General features: G+C 39.0%; 1 protein-coding gene across 1 annotated transcript in view; it reads right to left on the bottom strand.

The window, feature by feature from the left end:
- The window catches only part of LOC110153193 (gamma-aminobutyric acid receptor subunit gamma-3-like), a 217,846-nt gene extending 209,036 nt beyond the window's left edge, over window positions 1-8,810 (bottom strand). The window contains exons 1-2 of the mRNA XM_020917072.1: window positions 8,746-8,810; window positions 8,249-8,406 (exon numbers count right to left, since the gene is read on the bottom strand). Coding sequence (XP_020772731.1) covers window positions 8,249-8,406; window positions 8,746-8,810 — 223 coding nt within the window. The remainder of the gene's footprint in view (window positions 1-8,248; window positions 8,407-8,745) is intronic.
- Between the last annotated feature and the right edge of the window lie 17,644 nt (window positions 8,811-26,454).

Genomic DNA, 26,454 nt, shown 5'->3' with positions numbered 1-26,454 from the left:
ATCCCAAACTACATTAACATTTCATGGCGTGTACTAAGCTTTGTCAACTGCGTCTCATCAAATTTTCATCCTTAATTACCAAAGACTACCGGGAGATTCCCTTATCAAGGTGTGTGAGGGGCCTCGGAGCAGCCGGAGAAAGAGGAAGCGAAAATCAATTCTCAATGGGTTTTTGTGGATAAAAATTGCTTCTTGGTGATTTGTGACGAACCCGGGACCCAGATGAGCCGCTGTAATGATGTGCAGATTAGGACTCCCTCTCGGCCAAGTTGTACCTTTGCTGTTTAGACTTGTTTGGTAACTTTGGTAAGTAGTTTTTGATTTAACTGCTGTAAAGAAATGCAACGTTAAAGGTCCACAATACGCAATTTTCTGATCTATGTTATAATATTGTCACTGCAAACCTAATTGGAGTTTTGCTTCATTCACACATGTTTAACACACAAACCCTACATATTTTACTGTACATTTCTCTCAAACAGAAAACACTCTGCTCCACCTCGTGATGTCATGATGTAAATATTAAATAGTCACATTTTTATAAAGTGCTTTTCCACCTTCAAGGCACTCAAAGCTCTTTACATCAAGGAACCACTTACACATTCACACACACTCATACGCCAACGTACACAGACACTAGAAGGCGAGGCGGGTTAAGTGATTTCAGGGTTCCCACGGTCATGGAAATCCTGGAAAAGTCATGGAAATTTAGGGCCTGTTTACATGAGAACGCTTGTGGGTAAAAACGACAAAATATTATATCGGAAGTGCCTTTCGTTCTGACGGTGACAGTGTTTTTGGGGGTTAAAAACGCAAAAATCTTAAACCACCCTCCAGAGTGGTTGAAAAAGTTGAATACGCTCCGCTGTAACGTTTCCGTCTGCACTGCTCAAGACGCAAAAGTCTGGTCAGATCTGCTCACATCGCGTACACATTTACATCACATACATACAGTACACAGAAACCTGGCATGCATACTCAGTTGAATTCCACACACTTTTGCGTCAGAGTATGAAAACACTCGTTTAAACACAGAATAAAAAGTGAAGACGCCACACCACTTTTGCGTCTTCTGTTCAGACTGACATCATATAAATGTAGCCTTAGTATCTCTTTCGCACAACTACAGCGTTCTGTTAAGTCATCATGAGGCTATTACGATTATTTCCGAACGTATGCACCTTTTATTTAAAACAGATGACAATATATGCGCTGACAGTATTTTGAATATTGAAAAACTATAATCCCAAACCATAAGGTGCGTGTAAAGGGTTAACATTTCATATTTAGTCTCAAAAGTTTGATCAATTCTACACATGCAGGTGCCGTAAAGTCATGGAAAATTCACTTTAGGTCATGAAAAAGTTGAAATTTTGTAAGTGAAAAAGAGTCAGAACCCTGTGACTTGCCCAAGGACACAACGGCAGTATTCATCTGCAGGAGCTAGAATTGCACCGCCAACCTGTGGGTCTGCAGTGGATCTGACCGCTCTCTCAGCGATGTTTGGTAATACAGGAAGTGCTCCACTGCATTTTTAAATTGCATCTTCACTAGAATCATTTGGATGAGTTCAGCCCTGGAATCGCCAACATTTACTCAACAAAAGGGAAAAGGAGCTGATAACTTGAAAACTACCACTTCATGACATCACAACGTGGAACAGAGCATTTTGAGAGAGATGTAGACAGACATAATGCAGTAATAATGAAACAAAACTCGACTCTTTGTATGTTTTTGATGAGTAAACATTATGAAATGATTGTCAAAGCAGTATTGTATCGTCACTGAGGTTTCAAAACCAGTCCTGAGTGAGTTTTGTCCTTAGTATCGAAGTTGAGTTTGACATAGCATCAGTCGTATTCCCACCGGGTTTTTGTGCTCCAAACACAAATGAGCTGCAGTAATGAGGTGCAGATTAGGACTCCCACTCGGCCAAGCTGCACCTTAGCTGTTTAGACTTGTTTGGTAACTTTGGTAAGGAGAGTTTTTGATTTAATTGCTGTAAGGGAATGCACTTTTAAACTAGTGTGCTTGTTTCTTCACTCTTCAAAACAGCAGTTAAAGGTGCATTGCGTAACCTGCTGCTTGCCTGAAGATGTTATTGCTTTGCCTGGAAGGTTCCGTGGTATGACATTAAACATATAATCTTGCATTTGCTCATTACGGGTGTTTCTATTGCTCAAAAATATAGTAATTATATGTAAATATGGGCGAATCTCCATAGATCTGAATTGTGATGCTCTCGTGAACATCCCTAACTAACAAAATTAGACCTTCCTTTCTGGATGTTTTTAATATATTTTTTTATGATCTGAACAAGTAGGATAACATGATATTAGAGATGGAACGATATCCAAATCTCTCGATACAATATTTTCACGATACGATATATATTTGCGAGATTTTGGAGAGGCTGTAGATCAAACACTTTTTTCAGTTTAAAATACCTTGACAAGATTCTGGTATGAATTATTGCCGTCATAATCCTAAGAATTCAAGTAAAAAACATATTTCTTCGTCTTGTCTGCACTGAGATGCATCATGGGATATGTAGTTCCCTATGTTTATAAGCTGTTTCTACTATAAAACCATGAATTTAAGTAAAAAGAAATTTGTAATTCGATATATTGCGAGACCTTTGACGATACAATGTCACGATATTTTGGTTACATTTGTGTTGAAAATTACATTCTTTTGTCAAAATAGGTGTGTTTTTTTCCAATTACCCTTGAGATATCGAAAGTATTGAGCCTTGCCCTTGGTATCGAAGTTTGAAACAGTATTAGTGTCGTAGTATCGTGAGTATTTAGAGGCTGAGGTGCTGCTTCTGTGACCCATTCCGGATTAAACTTTCACATCTCTTTTCTGATTAAATACATGAAAAGCTAGGTGTCGGGGCTGCTACTTCTCAAGGTGAGTGTGTGAGCTTTGTTTGCGGCCGCTCACCTCTTTGTAAATAAGCCATAATTGCAGCCTGTCCCACTGACACAGGGCGCGGAGGGGGGCTCACCTAAGACCATCGCCAGTTAATTGCGGCGTTGACATTTAAAAGCATCGCCTCACACACACTTTTAAGGCCAATTTGGAGTCCATCCCTAACAGGAAGAGAGATAGAGATGGAGAGAGTGGAAAAAGAATAGAAAAGATTGATCCGTGTGTCGCTATGTGGAGTGTGAACATTTGAACTGCTCTGGCTTTTGTTTGTCTCTTACTGAATTTATTAGCAAATAAAACTACTGCTACTACTACCATTACTACTTGGGATGCAACGATATTTGATACAATAATAAAACGTTTCGATACACATGTTGGGTCGATATGCATTTGTCCGTCCATGTGTGCTATAATTTATTTTGTTCTGAAAGAAAGTTATCGCAGTGTCTTCCTCAGATGCAACCCTAACCCTAAATATCCAGCTGTTCGACAATCTCCCAAAATAAACTTTGTTAAGCTTAAATTGTTTCTGCTCGATTATAAGAGTTTGGAGATCGTTTGACACACAATTCAAAAATTGCGATCATAATTCAATTAATTGCACAGTCTTAGGTTACGTTCAGACTGCAGCCTGAAGTGACCCAAATCCGATTTTTTGGCCCCTATGTGACCTGTATCTGATCTTTTAATGACAGTCTGAACGACACAGATCCGATTTTTTCAAATGTGACCCAGGCCACTTGCACATGTGGTCCTGAAACCGATTCATATCCGATCTTTTGACATGTGACTTCAGTCTGAACGGCCGAAGCGCATTCATCCTACCTACATGTTATCAACAAGCCACAAACGTCACTATTCTGCGCTGAAGTAGGCGAACATTGTTAATGAACTCCGTGTCACTGAAGTGAAGGGCATCACCACTCACCACTCAACCTCGTCCTTCTCCTTCTCAATCTCCTCTTTAAAACAAGTAAGTTATACAGGTTCTGGCTCCAGTACAAGAGAAACTTTAAAATCTCCAGGTGCTCAATGCTCGCGTCCATGTTTGGACAACTTCCGTAAACACTGAGCAACGCTGTGGTTGACGACATCGTGTCCTCCAGTGCGCATGCGGGACACTTTTGGGCCGTTTAATGTTCACACTGGAGTTCACATAGAAGTCACATTTAATTGGAAATGTGAACGACCTCGCAAAAACATCGGATTTCACAAAAAAATCGGAAATGAGCATTAAGCCCCGCAGTCTGAACGTAGCCTTACTTCATATTAACCCAGTCTACATGATCCTGGTGTTTTTATTTCACTATTTTGTTCGTTAATACATTCCTTTTCCTAATATGGACCCCCACATTTGCCCCTATAACTGCTACCCTCGGTGAGTTTCATTTGACTCGATCCGAACGCGATAGTTGACGTCACGCTTCCTTAGTCTTTACACAGTCTGTTAGCGACGCACTAGTTGAAAACCTTGAACCAAATCAGGATTCAGATTAACACCACAAAGCTAACACAATCCCCATGTTTTATTCACGCACATCACAACATATGTCATATCCAAGTCCATTTCAACTCCTTTTTCCTCATCTGACGTGGCACCCGAGCACCCCACACACTGTACAGCAACCGCCCACCCAGCCAGCCAGCACCGTAGCTTTGATGTTACCTGCTGCATTTCTTTGAACTGACCAAAAACAATGCAAAACCTCCCTTTCATCGCTCCCTGGGCATGCTGGGAGGGTCAAGTCTCCCGGGGGGGCGAGGCGGGTAGGTGGGTTTGATTGGCGAGCAGAAGATACGGACCTCCTCTGTGTGGTACTCAGCGGTGACAGTTTGAGTCCTACCAAAAAGCACGGTTTCTGATTGCAACTCCCCAAAAAATCACTTGAAAATCCAACAGCTCGCAATCAGGACAGTGAAAGGCCAACCTCCCACCTAGAAGCTTAAATATGATTGGCGGTTGTACTTTAAACGGTCTATATTCTCTGAAATCTACTTTTCTAAGGTTGTAAGGTTGTAAGGTTGCTGTTTCCTTATCAAAAACAGAACTGAAAAAGCTCTGTTACACCTTGTGACATCATTTAAGGTCCCATATGGTTTCTTGTGAGCTTTAAGGTATGTTCTAATGTTGTTACCTCATGAAAAACATACCCGGAGTTGTGTTTTGTGTTGCTGTAGACAGACTTAGGTTACATTTACACTGAAACAAATCACCGTATCACCATATCGGAAACAATCTGCATCCAGACATGATCCACACAGTAACACGAAACTGCCTGAAACGGAAGTCACATGACTAGACTGGTATCATGTTGTCACAACATCATATGGGCGGTAAAAACAAGGAAATGGAGCACCGTGTTTGAAGTTGCAGCAGCCGATTTTGAGCTGAGGAAGATGGCAAGCGTGAAAACTGTCTTTTCTACTAGCAAGAAATTCTAGCTACTCTTTTTCTCGTTTGTTTATGGTTTGTTTAAACTGTTTTCCATAATAGCATCACATGACCAATGTCACGAACCCAATGAATCAGAAAGGCACAAGTCACAGTGACGTGGTCCAATAAGAACGGCAACTAGAGCTACTACATGAGCGTATCAATGTTTTCAGGCGTCCACACAGTGCCAGATCAGATCTGTACTCCGATGAATTCGTGGGAGCTGCTGGCACCAGATCATTTCTTCTCTGGAGCCGTTTTCTATTGGATTTTTGTGGACGACCACTAGCCTGATTCATCAGCCAGTTTCACTTTGTTTCACTTCGTAGAACCCATCTGATCTCGCAGTGTTAGATTTTGTTCGCTCGATGGTAGGCGGGTGCTTTGCTTTTTGCTGCTAGTTTGGTCATGACGTATGTAATGCGCGGCTAATGGGGTTAACTGGTGTATTAAGCTTTTCCCAAATCCCGTAGGAAGAAGGGCAATAACGTCTTTCCCCTTGATGAAATTCATCAAAAGTTCTCTTTAAATCCTCGATCTCGGGAATCGCTGACAACACAGAATGTATGACTCTTTGCTGATTGGCTGGTGCCCGAACTCGCACTTCCGGGGTTTTTGCGAACTGTCTAGTGTATTTTGATTCCTGACATAGTTGCTGAAGAGAAATGAAATTGAGCCAAGGCACTAGGTGGCGCCAGCCTGGCAAGACAACCAACTGCATCTATAACAAAAATGACTCAAATACGTACTAGTGTGGGGCCTTAATAATAAAATATTACTCGGAACATGTGTGAATGAAATGAAACAAAACACAACTCTAGGTTTGTTTTTGAGGAGTTAACAACATTATAACATGACTAAAAGCTCACAAAAGTCAATTTTGCATATTATAAACCTTTAACATTTCGAGACATACATGACTACGTACATGTGCAACCACACACTGATTTTCTGTGGTGAATTCGTTACCAAAAACAGCATTTCTGGACAGTTTTCCCCAGTCATCTCATTGTATAATTAATTTCTCTCCAAATCTAATCCAGGCAATTTCGCTCCAGCTTTAGCTTCACTCCTGCTACAAAGTGGAGTGCACCGTGACATGTTTAATTCAGTCTATTACTTGGCAGCCATTAAACCATGACACCATACGATTCAAGAGAAAATCAAATTGAAATCTTAATCAACACCGCGCCATTTAACTTGCAAACCAATGCTTATATGCTTTCAATACCAGGAGACAAGTACCTCTTACTCGCTATTTCATCCAACCAAGCGTATGCCAAAAAACTTGAAATGAATTTGCGGATTTGTGAACTTTATGCCTTCTCGTCACATTTTTAAGGTTAAATCTGCACTATGTAACTTTTCTGGTGGAGTGGCTGCACCTGCTTGACTCCGTGGTGATGTTATTGCTTTGTCTGGAATGTTCCACAGTATAGCATTGAACTTGGCAATTCATGGAGATGAGTAGATGATACCAGGAGGCAAAGTTGCAGGTCAGATCTGTGGAGCGGTGACCCTGCTCACAGTAAGAATGCATGTATTTCAAGGTATTTTTTAGCAACTGAAACACCTGTAAGTGAATACATGCACGTTTAAATGTGACATATTACACAAAATTATGAGCTTTAAGTCATGTTATAATGTTGTTACCTCCTCGAAAACAGACCTGGAGTTGTGTTTTATTTCATTCACACTTTCTCAAAATGCTCTTTTCCACCTTATGATGTCATGAAGTGGTAGTTTTCAAGTTAACAGCTAATTTTTACTAGCCAGGCTGGTGCCACCTAGTGCCTCCACTCAATTTCACTTCTCTCCAGCGAGGTCAGGAATCGGAATACACTAGATGGTTTGCAAAGAGCTCTGGAAGTTGTAGACCTTGCACCGACCAATCAAGGAAGAGCTGTGAAGCCATGACGTCAAACTCAAGCGTCTGTCTGGGTCCCTTTTGTGGAACAGCACAACAGTAAACAAAGTGGTCGAGATGGATGTAGACGAAGATAGACATTCTGTGTTGGCAACGATTCCTGAGATCGAGGATTTAAAGCCGGAACAAAGAGAATGTTTGGTGAATTTTGTCAAGGGGAAAGACATTATTGCCCTTCTTCCTACGGGATTTGGCGCATTACATATTTGACTACTAAATAGCGGCGATTGGTTAAACAAAAAAGTACCCGCCTACCGTCAAGCGAATGAATCCTAATCCTGTGAGGTCAGACGGTTTCCATGAAGTGAAACCAGCTGATGAATCGGGCTATTCTTTTACCTTTAGTTCAGTAAAGATTGGCAATTCCAGAGCTGAAATCAACCAAATGATTCTAATGAAGGTGTATGGAATTTAAAAACACAGTGGAGCACTTCCTGTATTATCATGACATCAGAAGGTGGAACAGTGTTTTCAGTTTGAGAGAAGAACTCAGCCTAAATATGTTGGGTTTGTGTGTTAAATATGAGTGAATGAAACAAAACACAACTCCAGGTCTGTCTGTGATAAGGACATTATAACCGATAACAAAACAGTCCAATACAGGCCCTTTAAGACCATAGTGTGGAACATTGTGGGCAAAACAGTGGCATCTCCATGGAGACAAGCAGGTGGCAGGCCCCTCCACCAGAAAAGTCACACAGTGCACGTTTAGAAACAAATCTAACACAACATAAGATACCAGGCTTTCAATCACAGCTGCATAATACAAACCAAATAGTCTACTTGGTTCTATTGGTTAAGATTGCACTTTACAAGCAATAAATCAAAACCCAATCTGTATTTTATGACCCCAAATACATAAATGAATCTCCTTGAGCAGTTGCACCAAAATCCATTCACCAAACTCCGTATTGTTGCCATAACTTAGTTCCATGCACCGCCAGAGCTCCTACCTCCTATGTCGGGGCGCAGCGTCTTGTCGTATTGCTTGAGCAGATTGTTGAGAATATTCGTAGCGTCTGCTTGGTGCGACCTGGGGACCAACAGCTGATTGACAGCGGTATCGTGCTGATCTTCCTCATCTTCGTCGCCATATTCCAGTAGATCACAACTGAAGAAGAGGAGACAGGGTTGGGGGGGGTGCGTATTTTTTTTTGGGGGGGGGGGTGACATGAGACAAAACATAAGAATCGCTGAATGGTGCAGGTGCGATTCAAGACTGCGCACTAATTAAAGTTTGCGTCAAAATGCGCGCGTATTGTTTTGGTTGTCGTGGTGAGAGATTGGGAGCGCAGTGCAAGTGCGGGCAAAGTCTATAAACGTGAACGCGCGCGGGGATACGTGGGGAAAGCCCCTCCGAAACCATAACTCGCGTCAACCCATTTCCACCAGCGATCCGTGCAACTTTTAAAGCATCAATGGCGCAAACGGGCGTGCGTAATTGACTCACCGTGCTCCGTAGACGACCAGGAGAGCCAGGAGGAGTACACGTATGCCCGCAAACTTGATTGTCATTTTCCCATATATGCGGAGGATCACCTGTGCCGACCGAAAAGGTGCAGAAACGGAGACCCCGGGAGCGCAGTATCGGTCTCTGGCGTTAAAGTGCCCAGAAAATACGACTGTTTTCTTCAGTGAACTTCCTCATCCGCCCACGCGCTCTCTGCTCCTTCTTCTCCCGCGCGTGTCATGTGTGCCCGACGAGCTTGCACGAAGGAGGACGCGGGGAGGCGGGAAAAAACGGGGGTAGACCGGGTATGGTGTCCGTGGGAGCTGAGAATCAATGAGAGAAGTCGAACCGAGCTCTCTCTCTCTCTTTCTCTCTCTCTCATCCCCCGGTACACACCCCCTCCCTGCGCGCGCGCTTGTGAGTGTGCGTGTGCGTCTGTGCGCGCTAGGATGAAGAGGTTTTTGGTGACGCCGCTTGTAGCTCCTGTGAACCGCCGCTGGTTAGATGATCGTCTTTGCGCGTGAGTCATCCAGCAGTGTGCACCTGGATAAACTAAAGCCCGTTGATCTCTGTGTAATGATGTAATGCCAAAAACAAGGATATTTTGAGATAAACTTTGCAGTACTCAATATGGCAACCGATAAAGGATCAAAATAAGGCTCAAATCTGACGGAGAAACAACCCAGGCCTTCCACAGTATCAACAAAATCGTTAAAATCTTCAACTGACACAATTAAAAAAGCGTTATAACTATAAAAAAAAAGATAACATGTATTGGGGGCATGGACTATAGTTAAATTAAAGCTGCATTGTGTCATTTTTTTCCTGGTGAATCGTCCGTCAAATGCTTTTTTTTCATGGAGATGTTTCTGGAATGTTTCACAGTATGGCATTAAACCTTTCTATCTTCACGGAGACCAAAAAAGATCAAGTTACAGGTCAGATCTGTGGAGAGGCGAGCCTGCTCACAGTCAACTAAACAGAAGACGCAAAATTGGCATCGAGTCTTCTCTTTTCATTCCATGTTTAGACAAGTGTTTTCGGGAGGAAATCTGTGTGCATACGGTGACGCAAAAGTGTGTGGAATTCGATTGGGTGCCAGTCGAATGCCTGGTGGCTAAGTGGCGAAGTATATGACGTAAACATGTACGCGACGTGAGCAGATCTGAGCAGAGTTTTGCGTCTTGGGCAGTGTAGAAGGAAATGCTGTGACGGAAAGTATTCAACTTTTCCACTCTGGAGGGTGGTTTCAGATTTTTGCATTTTTAAGCCCCAAAAATGTCACCATCTAAACGAAAGGCACTTCCGATAAAATATTTTGTCGTTTTTTGCTCTATAAAACCACCTGTAATTTAATAAATGTAAAGTAGAGCTGTTTAATGCCATACTGTGGAACATTCTAGACAGAGCAATGACATAACCATACAAATGAGCAGGTGATGGACCCCCAACTGAAAAGTTACGCGGCGCACCTTTAAGCTAAAAGTGTGTATTCAATTTATTTTTATTTATAGTTTATTCCCACTTGTAATAGTTTATCGTTTTGCAAGACATTAATTCAAATTGTAGATAAAATTAAAACCAAAATTTCCAACGCACTTTTTCAATAGCTGAAACTCAGACTTTGCTCTATTTACATTTTAATTATAGTATTTTACGTAACTGACACTTCGCGACTTCCAAGAAAGATGGAGACCAATTAGCCGTGGTCTGATTCATCTAATTAACCAGCATTTTATAGATGGCCACTTTCTTTTGTTTTGGTCTCGTCCTGTTCTCCTTACAAAGCCCATTACGCAGCAGCATTGTAAGTAAACGACCAGTGAATTAATTAGACAAAGGTTAGGTTTGTTTGGGCCGCATATTAATGAAGGTTAATGTAGGGTTTGATAAAGGAACAGGGGGCCAAAGTCACGCACGGGCTGCAGCGGTGCGTAAAGACAACACCGGAGTAAATACGGCACAAAGAAACTGCATGGTTCCGGTTTAGGTTTTGTTTACTTTCGTTTTTTTCCCTTTTGTTAGTTTCTGACAATCCTCTCAACTGGAAGTCACATCCACTTGTCATTGGTCTCGCAAAGCCCCCTCCAAATGAAACGGTGGAGAAAGCGCTCGAAGAAATTAAGGGACATTACTGCCCTCTGGTGGTGAAGGATGATACAAACACAGGCACATTTTTATTGCTTTTTTGTTTTTTGTTTTGGAAAGAACATTTTTTAGGCCGGTTTTTCGTTCACATTTTTATTATCATTATTATTATTATCATTGTCAAAAGATGTTTTATTACAACAATATCACAACAAAACAAAAAAATAAATACAAAATTAATGATGCGTGGTTTACATAATTATTAGATTCTAAATAATTATTGCTTATTCACTTAGCAACGTGGGAAGTAGCATAAAGGCAATGGTATTTTAAAGGTGCACTGTGTAATTTTTTTGGTGTAGGTATATCACCTGCTTCTCTCCATCTGGAATATTCCACAATACGGCTTTACTCATATTTTTATCTATGGAGACAGCAGGTGTCGCCACAGGGCTAAGCTACTTGCCAGATCTGTTGAGAGGCGAGCCCACTCATTCTTATACGTTTAATACTATACCGGGGCATAACAGACGAAGCAACAACATCTCCATGGAGATGAGCAGACCAGGAAAGTTACACAGTGCACCTTTAAACTCATAGTATATAACTCATGCGTCCTTACCCTGACCAGGCTTGCATCTCAGCAAACCTGATTTGTTCTGTCTGGAGGGCGATCTTCTCCTGCTTGTTTCCATGGAAATTTTGTTTCTTTTGTCTTCCACATAATCTTCCACAGCATGGTATAAAACTTATCTATTTCCATGGGGAATATTCCAAAGTATGGTTTTAACTTTGTTTCCATGGAATTGTGCAGGTCACTTTCCACCTCCAGAAAGTTACATACTGTCACTTTAATGAAATGAATTACAAAGATGAGTAAAAGTGTCCAGTTGGTACAGGAATTGAACCAAGAAACTTCTACCTGAGATGGATAGAGGAGCTTATGTTTTAAAATACTACTACTAGTACTACCACTACTAGTACCACTCTTAGGATTACTTCATCCAGTGTCTCACCTTAAACCTGTGTCTTCTGCGCGTTTTCACACCAAGAATTTATCTAAAAATTGTCCGCTCGGTACTTGGAATTGAACCATGGACCTTCTTGCTACTACTACTATTACTATTACTATTACTACTACCACTATCACTACTACTACTACTCTTACTATCAATCAATCAAACTTTATTTATAAAGCACTTTTCATACAAAAATGTAACACAAAGTGCTTTACACAGATTACTACTACTACTACTACTACTACTACTACTACTACTACTACTACTACTACTACTACTACTACCACTACTACTACTACCACCACCACTATCACTACTACTTCTACTACTGCTACTACTACTACTACCACCACTATTACTATTACTACTACTACTACTACCACCACTATCACTACTTTTACTACTACTACTACTATTACCACCACTACTACTATCACTATCACTACTAATACCTCCACCAGAACCACCACTATCACTACTACTACTACTACTACCACTACTTCCACCACTATCACTACCACCACTACCACTATCATTACTACTACTATCACCAACACTGTCACTACTACTACTACCTCCATCACTATCACTATCACTATCACTACTACGACTACTACTACTACTACTACTACTACTACTACTACTAGCACCACTGCCACCACTATCACTACTAATACTACCTCCATCACCACTATTACTTCTATCACTAGCACTACTACTACTACTACTACTACTATCACTACCAGCATCACTACTACTTCTGCTACCACTGCCACTGTCACTACTACCACCACCTCCACAATTACCACTACTACTACAACTACTACAACCACTGCTACTGCCACTATGTATCACTACTACAACTAGTACTACCACTACTTTCAAACAGTGTATTTTGCATGTTTTCTTCTCACAAACATTGAAAGCTATTTGTTATTCTTGGTTCAATAAAAATCCTCGACGCCTCATCTGGAGAAGCCCTGTTCTGCATTGTTCATTAAAAAGACTAATGAAGATGATTGCGATTTTGCATAATCGCTCTCGAAACTGCAGTTTGAATGCGCTACATGATCAGGAATAATGATTTGCACCAAAAATAATGGATGACAATTAAAAGAAAAATGTTTCTTTGCTCTGATGTGGGATGTGGAGCCGTGGGCGCTGAACTGATCAGAATCTCCAAAAAACTAATTCAGATAGTGGAACAAACTTGTAAACAATCTTGGTTCAACATTTGTATTTATTTTAATAATTTACATGAGACAGTACAGTAGGCTACATGAATCAAATGCTAGCCCAGTTACAGCTACAATGACTCGTGGTTGTCATGGAGAATAGCAACAAAATTTAGCAAAAACTCAAAATGTTAAACAAGGTCTCAAGATTTGTATTTATTTTAATAATTTACATAAAATGAAACAAAAGGCTACATGAAACAGGATCGTACAAATGCTAGCCCGGCTATAGCTACAATGACACGTGGTTGTCATGGAGAATAGCAACAAAATTGGAAAATAAAAAGTCTCCCATGCTATCAGCGTTGCTATGTTGCTAGTTAATAAAAAGCTAGATGTAATTGTAGATGTTCTGTTACATTTCATAAAAAAAAAAAAAAACATTTTGAACAACTAGCGAAACAAACTTGTAAACATTCTTAGTTCAACATTTGTACTAATTTATTTTTAGGATACAATAGGCTACATGAAACAGGATTGCTGAGATGCTAGCCTGGTTATAGCAACAATGACTCGTGGTTGCCATGGAGAATAGCAACAAAAAACAAAACAAAAAAATAATAAAATTTTAAATGCGAAAGTCTCCCATGCTATCAGTGTTGCTATGCTAACCAACTGTTGCTAATTGTAATTGTAAATGTTATATTTCATTTCAAAACAAAGAAAAACGAAAAGAGGAAACAGTTTGAATGTTGTCATAGAGTAGTTTTCAAAATAAAATGGTAATCCCTCAAATTTTAACACAGTGGTTTTCAAAATAAAATCTAGCGGAACAAACTTGTAAACATTCTTAGTTCAACATTTGTATTTATTTATTTTTACGATACAGTAGGCTACATGAAACAGGATTGCTGAGATGCTAGCCTGGTTACAACAACAATTGACTTGAGGTTGCCATGGAGAATAGCAACAAAATTAAAATAAATAAATAAATAAAAAATGCTAAAAAAGTCTCCCATGCTATCAGTGTTGCTATGCTAACCTATTGTTGCTAGTTAACAAAAACGTAATCGTAAACGCACAATTGTTCCGTTACATTTCATTAAAGGTGCATTATGTAACCTTTCAGCACCTCTTGTGTCCATGGAGATATGCTAGGGAGATTGCTTTTCCCTAGAATGTTCCACAGTATGGCATTAAACTTGCTTATTGTGTAATTATAGCTGTTTCTTTGCCTATTTTTCAAGGTATAGTTTTATTATTCTACTGTAATTCGGACCTGTAAATTGGCATGGTGATGGTCTCCATGGAAACAGATAAGTTTAACAGCATAGTGTGGAAAAACATCTCCATGGTGATGGACCCTACACTGGAAAGTTACACAGTGCACCTTTAAAATAAATAAATAAATAAATAAGAGGATGTTTTGAACACTTGTCGTAGAGCAGCTTTCAAAATAAAATAATAATACCTCAAATTTGTAACACTGTGGTTTTCAAAATAAAATCTAGTTGAAAATTTGAATCTCAAAAACACAGAAAATGAGAAAACACATTTAAAAACACTCCATGGGTATTGCACACATAAATATATTCTTTTGTATTGTGTTTGTACAGCAATTTTAAAGGGAAAAACTACTAAGCAGCCAGTCTGTCACAATATTGTTGCTACTATCACTAAATTAATTAACATCACTTAACAAATTAAAGTTAATAGAGGCACTGGAGGCACTCGGGAGCTTGTGTGTTAAAGGTATTCTCACAAGGCTTTTATTTTGAAGGTATATTTTCACAATTTCCACAAAGGTCATGTAGTATAAAGTAGTCATGTTGTAGAAAATGTTTGTAGGTCAGGAGTAAATGCTTTTCACATTTTAAGAGCACATTTTTAGCATGTTTTTAATTATTACTTGGTTGTGAATGAGTTTGTGAAGAAAAAAAAAAACAAAAAACGTATTAAGTAGTGAATAATTTTACAACAGAATACCAAAATTCCAACCAAAATGTAGTTTTTTTTCTGGCAGGTGATAGAGAAATTTGTCCTTATATTTGACCCATTATTTTTATTAGTCTAATCATAACTATTGTAATTACTGTTCCAAACTGTTCCGAATAGGAAGTGAGCATGGGTGCACTTCTGGTTCCATCGACTCTGGCTCCAATTCACTTTTTATTGAAAAATTGTCACTCCTCTCGCTGTAACTGCTACTGTGAGCCTCGACTTTTTGGTCTTAAAATGTTCGTATTAACCCGCTCTACATGATCTCGATGTTTTTATTTTGCTATTTTGTCCGTAAAGAAATTCTCCTCCAGATTTGCTCATATAACTGCAGCCTTGATGAGCTACATTTGACTGAATGCAATTGTTGACGTCGCACTGATTAGTCCACTTTTTTATACAGTCTGTGGTAATTACATGAGAAATGAAAACAAATTACAACACGCTCTTATCTCATTTTGCAGATATTGCGTAAAACGTATAAAAAATTGATGAAAACAAGTAAATGAAATGCAGTTTTATCATTGTAACGGCGCGTCTCCTCATGCGAACTCACTGTAGCGTACAACGTCACAGCTGTAAATCCAGTCTGGTCCGCTGGCTCCGAGTTCTCCTCAATCTTACATTTGCCTCGCACAGCAGACCACAGCTGTCCAGACACGACACGGAAACACACAGGCAATCGTGACCCAACCGTCTGCAAGCTTAAATAAGAGTTTTATTTATTTATTTATTTATTTTTTAGTAATAACGAGGTTTGACTGGCTTTGAAGCGACTTAATCCTTTCTTTAACAGATGTACTGTGTGGTGGATGAGAACGGGAGGGGCTGCTTGGACATGGAGAGATAAAATACAGTAAAACAGCATGGTCAAAATTAAAACTAATGAAGCTAATTTGCAGCCTCATTATGTCATTAATTAAAATTCATTGCATATTCTAACTATGTAAAAGCAGAATCTGGTATTTCCTGACTATTGCACCAGGAACACTGCACAAAAAAGTTGCAGTTTTGTACAAGCTCTGACCCAGTTTTGTAGACATAATTTATCAAGTCTAAAAATTCAAACTAAATTCTAAAACTCTTTAAAAAATGTTCCTTGGTTTTGTTTCTTGCAATGCAATATATTCTTTCCTCTCAAAATTTAAAACCATACATTCAAATGTTTTGTTTTTAAAGGTCCCATATCAGTGTTTCCCAAACTTTTTTTCCTGGGGACCCATATTTTAAAAGTCACAAACCTTCACGACCCAAGTCAATAGACATTCGTAAATCACAAAATAAAGGTGGATTTGATCATTATTAAACATTAATGAGGATATTTTATTGACTGAATGATCGTGTCTCTGAACAATTAGTATTACTCAAGTTTAAACAATGAAAAACAGTAACTGAAGCAGCAATAAGTTGCCTATTAAATGTAGCCCATTTCTTTTTCTTTTCAACATTCAATTGAACCAGCAATACTGGAACAAAATAGTCAATAAAATAATTACAAAAAGATTAGAAACATGTTTTAACATTTCAACATTTCTAATGAGATAGGTGGGCCTGTCTGCCTTTTTGTAGCTCGTTCCAGACTGGGGTGCAGGAGCAGAGCACAGCAGCAGATCAGGCTTTTTGTTTTCATTTTTGTGAGCACAGAAAATTCCAATTCACACACATATATATAATAGTGAAAGGATATTCTGACGAAATGCTTATCCAGAATGATGATAAAGTCACAGATCCATGTATGCAACTGTATACTGCCGACCTACAAGCAGATCGTGCCAAGGCCACCCCAAAAAAATCTCTTGTGACCCACCTGAGGGCCGCGACCCAGTCTTTGGGAAACAATGTCCTATATCACGTAACATTGACTCTTGTGAGCTTTAACTACGTTATAAAGTTGCGACCTCCTCATAAACATACCTGGAGTTGTGTTTTGGTTCATTCGCACATGTTTGAGGAACCTGTCTATTATCTCCAAAGCTCAAAATGTTCTGTTCTACCTTATGATGTCTTGAACCAGGAAATTTTCAAGTTTACAGCTCCTTTTTACGTTTTGTTCAGTAGAAAACAGCAATTCCAGGTCTGAAATCATCCAGATGATTCTAATGAAGGTGTATGGAGTTTAAAAACACAGTAGTGCACTCCTACCGCATGACATCACAAGGTGGAAGAGAGTGTTATGAACGAAATATGCAGGATTTGTGGTTTAACATGTGTGAATGAAAGAAAACACAACTCCGGGTCTACTTTGTGATGAGGAAACAACATTATAACATCAGAAAATGTTTAAAAATGTACATAATTTAAATAAATACTATAAATACTATAAATGCTATTATCTCAACATATCTGTCAGTGAAAAGTAAAAACAACAGGACATTATAGTCACAGTATTTAGCGCAGGCAGGGACAGACTCAACCAATATGAAAAGAGCTGCTGCCATGGCGACACTTCTCCAGACCCATATATAGATTCATCACTATTCAACTGCTTTTAAACACAGCCTGAACTAACAAAAACAAAACATAAAGAATCTGCTCATATTTTTGGTAGAATACAATTAAAACGGTAATTTAGGGATGCACAATATGTAATTTATGTAGAATTTGAAAAATGCGAAGTATCGTGGTACTTGGCGGTCTTTAAATTTCATTCTCATTAAGGGTCCGTCTTTTTTTTTCTTCTTGGAGATGTTATTGCTTTGCCTGGAATGTTTCACAGTATGGCATTAAACCTTTCTATCTTCATGGAGACCAAACCAGACCAAGTTACAGGTCAGATCGGTGGAGGGGCGACCCTGCTCACAGTCAGAATACCTGTTTTTCTAGGTATTTTTGAGCTGTAATTGAATAACTTTGAGGTTTTTTTTTATGTCATACTATGGGACATTCTATTCCAGGCAGAGCAATGGCATATCCATAAAAACAAGCAAGTAACAGACCTCCATCCAAAAAGTTACACAGTGCACCTATAAGAATCTCCATAGAGACTTGCAAAACAAATTACAGGTTAGAGTTGTGGAGAGGCGACCTCACTTACAACTATTTTTGTAGCAATAAATAACACCTTTAGCTGAATAAATACAAGACAGATTCTATATATTCCATACTGTGGACAATTTAAACCAAAGCATTAACATCTCCATGGAGACAAACAGGTTGCGGACTCTCCAGAAAAGTTACAGTTCACATTTAAAGCAATAAAACGTCCATGGAACATTTCACTATTATTTCCTGAGTAAATCTCGTCGTAGCTAAATGTGTGTTAGACGAGAACGAGACCAGGATCTAGACCAGAGACCGTGACCAGGATTCGAGACCACAGTCCGACACCAGTGACGGCGAGGAGAGTCCGAGACAAGGGGTGGGACCAGGACTGAGCCCCAGGTACAAGTCCTTAGTCCAACCACAGTCCAAGAAGAGAACAGGGCCAGAGTCTAGGTCTGCTGCCAGGGTAACAGTCCAGAGACGAGACCAGTGATGGAGACGAGAGTCCGAGACCGGGGGTGGGACCAGGATTAATCTCCAGGTACGAGTCCTTAGTCTGACCACAGTCCGAGAACAGAGTCGGAGTCTAGGTCCGTTGCTCGGGTAACAGTCCGGAGACCAAGTCCAGAGATGAGACCAGGGTCCGAGACCATGGTCCGAGCCAGAAGTCCGAGTCCACAGTCCCAGTCCTGGTCTGAGTCCAGGATCTGAGTCCAGTCCATGTTCCACTGTCCGAGAGCATGGTCCGGTCCTGTCTTAGTCTAGGGTCAGAGACTAGAAGGCCTGTCACGAAAAAAAAAAAAAGATTTAAAAGTGCGTAATAAGTTATTTTATTATTTAGTAAAGGATCATGGCCTATGCAGTTCCCTCTTTTTGTGAAGTGAAAAACCTTGCAGATCCATGATATAATTGAGTTTTGACGATACAATATCACAATATTTCTTATTACTGTTAAAGCAGGGACTGAAATCGGGGTCCGAGTCCAGAGTCTGAGACCCAGAGTCCGAGATCCAGGTCCAAGTCCATGAATCAAGTCCAGAAATGAGACCAGGATCAAAGAACAGGGTTTAGGGTTTGAGACCAGTCTAGTGTCCAAATATCAGAATGACAAAAGTACAGATACAGGTAGGTTTTCGATGAGGAAACACAACATAGACAGAAAATATTGTAATATATAGGCCCTTAAATCTCCTCCAGAAAAGTTACGTTTTGCTTTTTAGTGACCTTTCAAACACCATTACGGTATATTTCATAGGAATTGGTGTAGTCCCATTAAAACAAAACAAACATGGCTTCTTCTTTATCACATTAACATCTTTAAAATACTGTCCACCATAGAATTGAGCATATAATTATTATATTTTTAACCACATTGTTTAACTTTAATATTTTCTATCTGTCGTGGTTGAACATAATAAAGTAAAAGTAGTAAAGTACGGTACTTCAATATACATTTTTGGTACCTGTATTTTACTTAAGTACGTTTTAAAGTGGGTACTTTTTACTTTTACTTAATTACGTTTGAGAGCAGGTATCTGTACTTTCTACTCCACTACACTTTTGAACAAAATTTTATGAGAGTTTGAGACCTGCTGAATTATTTTTAACATATTCGTAGTTTGACTCAACAAAAATACACAAATGAAAACAAAATTCAACACAAAATAACTAAATTTAAAGCTTTATTAGACCTCAAACTGTTAAAAACTGTCTAAAATGTTACTCTAATACTTTAACTTAAGTAGATTTTTCATGTGACACTTGAGTATTTATTTTGCTCCAGTATCTATACTTTTACAAAATTTAGCACTTTTTCCACCACCGTCTCTCTCCATTACGAAAACACTTTTTGGTTGTAACATAAATTATTTCAATGAAGCAGCGTTGAGTTGAAGCACATCTATTTGGATTTTCTAAACATATTTTTGTGTCAACGAAGATAAAAAAACAAAGTCAAAGAAGTCTATTTACACGATTCCCTTATGCGTCGACCTAATTTCACCAAATGTCAGAAGTCTTGCAGCAGCTCTTTAAAAAGCAGAATTGCCTTATGATTTCAAATGAGTTATCTATCTTTGGATTTGATAGAGTTTAGACTGGTGGTGCCATACAGAACCGGTTGCCATGGCGACTTTATTCCCAAAAAAGGGCCTTGAAAGAGTGGCATTTTGCGGTAAAATGATTTCTGACATTATTTGTAATACGCTTGGATCAGTACATTACGTCATTACATTTATTGCTTTCATTGTAAACTAAATTTAAAGGGGTAAAATTTAAACGCTACTGAGTGGTAAGATTTGACGTTTTGGTGTTGATGTCACTTCCGGGTCCAATTAGAAACTTCACAGCAGATTTTTAGCTTTGTAAACTGTTGCTTCTCAACCAGCTGATGGACCCAGAAGTGACATCGTAGTTCTCCTGAGAAATACATTTGTTAACTCAAGGATTACCCATTAAATGTGAATGTTTTAGTTTTTTTTTTTTACCTAACCATTCTTTAGCAACCAGACGGCAACCCAATTTAACACAGGGAGAACATGCAAACTCAACACAGAAAAGCCACTAATCAAACCCCCAACCTTCTTGCAGTAACTATATTTCCCAGGAGAACAAAGTTTACCCATTAAATAAGCACGGTTTAGGCTGTTTTACATTAGTACCTTTGATTGCAACCAAAATTCAAAGGTAAAATTTGGAGTAAAAAAAACACTACTCAATGGTAAAGTTTAATATATTTAGTGGACATGTGTTGCATTTTGAAAGCACAGTATTTCACGTGGGTGCCTAACTAAAGATTTACCCATTAAATGTTTATGGCTTAGGTTGGTAACCATAGCAACCAGGGGTAACCCAGCTTAACGCAGGGAGACTAGTGAATGGTATAAGTGTGATATACTTTGTGGAAATTTGCTCTGCGTTTGGAAGCACAAATTTTCTCAGGAGTACCTCACTGAAGGACTACCCATTACATTTTCATGGTTTACACTGGTAACCATAGCAACCAGAGGCAATCCAACTTAACCTTGAACATGCAAACTGAACACAGAAAGGCCACTAAAGCTTCAGGAAATCAACTATCAACTATTTCTCAGAAGAATGTAACTCAAGGTTTACCATTAAATATGCATGTTTTTTTTTTTTTTTTTTTTTTTTAGGTTGGTATCAACAAAACTCAAACATTTTGTAACATCTGAGGTAAAAAAAAACAAACAAACAAAAAAAAAACATTACGGGAAGGTATAGCGTGATGTACTTTGTGGAAATTTGCTGTGCATTTTTAAAGGACAAAATTTACCTGAAGGATTATCCATTACAATTTCATGGTTTAGGCTGGTAACCATAGCAACCAGAGGCAACCCAACTTAACCTCGAACATGCAAACTGTACACAAAGGCCACTAAAACTCAAGGAAATGGAACCCACAACCTTCTTGCAATAGCTCTATTTCTCAGAAGAACTTAACTGATGGACTACCCATTAAATTTGTGTTTTTTATTATTATTATTTTTTTTTTAAGTCTGGTACCTTTCATTGCAAACAAAACTCAAAAATGTTGTAAAATTTGGGGTAAAAACACTACTGCAAGTCCAATATACTTTGTGGAAATTTGCTGTGCTTTTTGAAAGAACAATATTTCTACCTAACTGAAGGATTACCCATTAAATTTGCATGTTTTAGGTTGGTAACCATAGCAACCAGACGCAACCCTACTTAACACAGGGAGAACATGCAAACTGAACTCAGAAAGGCCCCGAAAGCTCCAGGAAATCGATCCCACAACCTTCCTACTGTAAAAATACAAACTAGAAAATGACAAATAGTTGTTTCTAATGTCTAAAAGTTCAAAGTCCATTGGTTTAAATTGAAAATATAATTTGAGAACCAACTCAATTTTCATTTTAAGCACTACTTTCTGAACTGTGCAGATTTCTTTCCTAGTCAGGTGACCAAACCTTAAAATTCACTTATATCTGGTCTCGGTTTTGTCACTACAGTCCAAAAGTGGGTCAAGAACTTTTATTTATTTAAATCACATGCTTCAAGGATTTCTACCCATAACTCGAACCATATTTTTTGCTAGATGTTATTTTTATTTCCTCCGTTTTTTTAGCGTATTCTATATCAAGACAATGAACTGCTTTGACTGTCAATTCTTTGGGGAAATCAGGCTTGCAGCAGAAGTCCTTTTGAATGTTCAAGTGAAGCTGTACAGAGACAGCCACTGCAATGGAAAGAGACGAGAATTTCTTTTATTTATTTTTTTTGTTACGAACTAAGATGTGAAGCTAAATTATTAACAACTTGCAGCATTAATCTCAAGGGAAACCATTCTTTCACTCAAAATAGATGAGTTTTTTAACACTTTCTTGGATGGGGTATTGCAGTTTTTCCAAGCAAAATGTTAAAGGTGCATTGTGTAACGTTTCTGCTGATGCTTTTCTCCATTTAGATGTTGTTGTTTTTTCTGGAATGTTTCACAGTATAAAATTAAACATTTTTATTTTTATTGAGAGCAAACCAGACAAAGTTACAGGTCAGATCTGTGGAGAGCAACTCCGCTCACAGTCAGAATATCTGGTTTTCTAAGTACTGTATTTTTCAGACTATAAGGCACACTTAAAATCCTTTAATTTTCTCAAAAATCAACAGTGCGCCTTATAACCCGGTGCACCTTATGTATTAATTCTGGTTATGTTTACTGACCTTGAACCAATTGACATTTCTTTCAAAATGTTTTAGTAAGACTTTGGTAAACTACGAAGCCGCACCGCTTGATGGATTGTCAAAGCGTTACGGCTACAATAGTCAGGAGCCTCGCGGAGTAAGTCCGACAGGAGCTGATGCATCAGTACGTAAAGTGCAAAGCTGCATTAAACACATTATTACTCAATGTAGTTTTGAGTTCTCCTCATAGGAAAAAATAAAATCCTTTTCCACCTTCAAGGTGATCAAAGCGCTTTACAACAAGGAACCACTCACCCATTCAAACACACAGTCATACACCAGTGTACGCACACACTGGGGTCAAGTGTCTTGCCCAAGGACACAACGACAGCATTCATCTGTGGGAGCTGGATTCTCACCAGCCAACCTGTGGGTCAGTGGATCTGTCGCTAAGCCAATCATGTTTTTATGTCGAGAGCAGGATTCAAACCGCCAACCTTCAGATTAGTGGACGAATGCTCTACCAACTGCGGCAAAGCTGGGCAAGTTACGCCACGATCTGCCGATGGATTGTGGATGTCTGGGCTAAGGAATCCGTTTCAAGTGTCATCTGTTTGTTTCGGTTAATGTGCCTTATAATCCGATGCATCTTATGTATGAAAATAGACGAGAGAATTCAACATTATTGATATTGTGTTTTATAATCCAGTGCGCCTTATAGTCTGAAAAATACTATATTTTTGAGCTATAAAACCACCAGTAATTGAATAAATGTAAGGTAGAGCTGTTTAATGTCATACTGTGGAACATTCCAGACAAACCGATGATATATCCATAGAAACAAGCAGGTATCGGATCCCAAACCAAAAAGTTGCGCAGTGCACCTTTACAATGTGCGCATCCATACATTTAAATAGACGTATACATTTGTAAACAAGTCTGAAAATGTTAAAGAAATTCCCTTTTTTTTCAAGATGGCATCATGCAGCAGCAGAAGAAAATCTAGCAGTTTTTTTTTTTTCAAGCAGCTTTAGGCGATGTTAAACAAGATCTTGCATCCAGTTGGCTTGATAGTTCCAAGCTTGGATCTTTTTTTGTCTAGAAGAAAGAAAACCGTCCCGCAAACTCTTCGGTTCTGTCCAATTTTTTTTTTTTTTAAGTCTTTCAGAAAAATAAAAATAATAAACAATTCAAAATCCCAAAATTACGTTGGGTTGATAGCTCCCTTGACAACCGGCTCCCTGTTGAGATACGTAGCCCAGTAGACCAAGTTGAAGGTACCAAAAAGCACGGGGAAAACTATTCGCGACATTTTATCGATTTTGCTGACGCTGTTGTAGGTTTTTTTGGGGTCCATCATCTTGCTTTCGGATCCTCGGAGCGGCATGGAGGTCACGTTGGAGATGGTGGCGATGGACACGTCTTTGGTCGGGTTGGGGGTGTAGTTGACCCCGGCCGAGCACACGTTGTTGGGCTTCTTGGAGAGCACCATGGGGTCACGTTTCTGGAAGAAATTAGCAGAAAATTAGTCAATAGCATCAGTTTTGTATGTTCAAGGTGCATCGTGTAGCTTTTCCGGTGGAGGGTCCATCAAACCAGACCAAGTTACTAGTCAGATCTATGGAGAGGCGACCACCGCTCAGTCAGAATGCCTGTTTTTGTAGGTATTTTTGAGCAATAATATGTGAACGGCAAAAGGTTAAATGTGCATTGCATAACTTTTCTGATTATGCTTTTCTAATTTTAGATGTTCTTGCTTTTTCTGGAATGTTTTTCTATTTATTTATGTATTTATATTGGGCAAGGACTGAACCCGAACTAAACCATGACTAAACCAAGACTAAACAAGGACTAAACCAGGACTGTAAACTAGAACAGTAAACCAGGACTAAACCAGGACTAAACCAAGACTAAACCAGGACAAAAACTAGAACTGTAAACTAGAAGAGTAAATAAGAAATAAACCAGAAATAAACCAAGACTAAACCAGGACTGAACCAGGACTGAACCAGGACTAAACAAGGACTAAATCAAGACTAAACCAAGACTAAACCAGACTAAACTGTAAAAAAGAACAATAAACTAGGGCTAAACCAGGACTAAACCAAGACTGAACCAGGCCTAAACTACTATTACATTGTAGGACTGAAAACCAGATTAAAACTAGAACAGTAAATGAGGACTAAACTAGGATTGAACCAGAACTAAACCAGGACTAAACTATTATCGCACTGTAGGACTGAAAACCAGATTAAACTAGGACTAAACTTGGTTGTAGCAACAGACCCATACTCCACAAGACAACCCAATCCATTTCCTATCATCTCCTTTTGCTTACAGATGACGACACAAATTCCTACATCTATAATAACTAATAATGGTCCCACATTGCTACGCCTGTATTTTCCACCGTAGAGGAGAATCAGGCTCTCGGTCCCCAGCCCCAGACGATCGATTCCTCCCTCCCCTCTCTCCTTCTCTCTTTCTCTTTCTGTAATGATTGGAGATTTGTACACTGGTAAACATTTTGAGTCTCGCCCTCCAGTGGAAAGACCGCGTTAGCGATTGGAGTCACGTACAACAGTCTCGTCTGCTGGTCTGAAACGTTCTTTTCACTATTTTAATTTGCATATATTTACACCGTATATAAGGAACCACTAAAACAAAATTATGGGATTATATCTTGCCAGAAGTTTGGTGACGTGTTGGTAACTTTGAATTGACTTCCTGTTGTTTTGAACAGTGGTGGAATGTGTGTTTGTGCTTTGTTCAACTTCGATTGGGGGTCCGTCACTTTTTTGTTTCTATGGATATGTCATTGTTCTGCTCTGGAATGTTCCACACTATGACTTTAAACAGCTCTACTTTACATTTATTCAATTACTGTTGGTTTTAGAGCTCAAAAATATGTAGAAAAACAGGCATTCTGACTGTGAGCGGGGTTGCCTCTCCACAGATCTGACCTGTAACTTGGTCTGGTTTAATTCCATACACCATAACATCACCATGGAGCAGAGGTGTGGACTTGCAAGTTGTGACTTCAACTGAAGTCAGACCTGAGTCACTATTTTTTGGACTTGAGACTTGACTTGATAACATGGACTAAGACTTGGGACTCGACTTGGACTTGAAGATCAGTGACTTGTTGGGACCTGACTCGGACTTGAGGCCTGTGATTTGAGAAGACTTGAGAAGCACTTTTAAATCTGAATTCTTTCTATTCTGACTGTAATGATTCACACTCCAATCTTGTCAAAACATTTAAAAATGAAATATTTACATTTATACTCTATAAATATTCATATATAAATATACTATGATTTTTTAAAAGTACATTTTATCTTAAAATGTACTTGAAATGACTTGAAGCTCAACGCAGACGACTTGGAGTTGACTTGGACTTATGGGCCAGTGACTCGAGACTCGACTTGGACTTGTCTGTATTTGACTTGGGACTTGACTTGGACTTGAGGTCAAAGACTTGAGACTTATTTGAGACTTGCAAAACAACGACTTAGTCCCACCTCTGCCATGGAGAAAAGTATATGATGAATCCTCCACCAGAAAAGTTACACAATACACCCTTAAGTAACAAAACTGAGTACTTCTTCCACCCATGAAATGCAAATTTGTATAAGAATAGAATAGATATAGGTTAATTTAGCCATACAGAGAAAATTGAAAGTAATTGAGTAAACAAGCTTGTTATGTTGAAAAGCTAATGCAAATTTATTCACTGTCCTATTTCCAGCCATACACCTGCAGGGCAATGATCCAGTTTT

This window comes from Boleophthalmus pectinirostris, unplaced genomic scaffold, assembly GCF_026225935.1.
Source record: "Boleophthalmus pectinirostris isolate CB_2022bp ecotype Guang Dong unplaced genomic scaffold, ASM2622593v1 HiC_scaffold_11, whole genome shotgun sequence".
In the NCBI taxonomy this organism is placed as follows: domain Eukaryota; kingdom Metazoa; phylum Chordata; class Actinopteri; order Gobiiformes; family Gobiidae; genus Boleophthalmus; species Boleophthalmus pectinirostris.
This window is presented reverse-complemented; position numbering and strand designations above follow the sequence as displayed.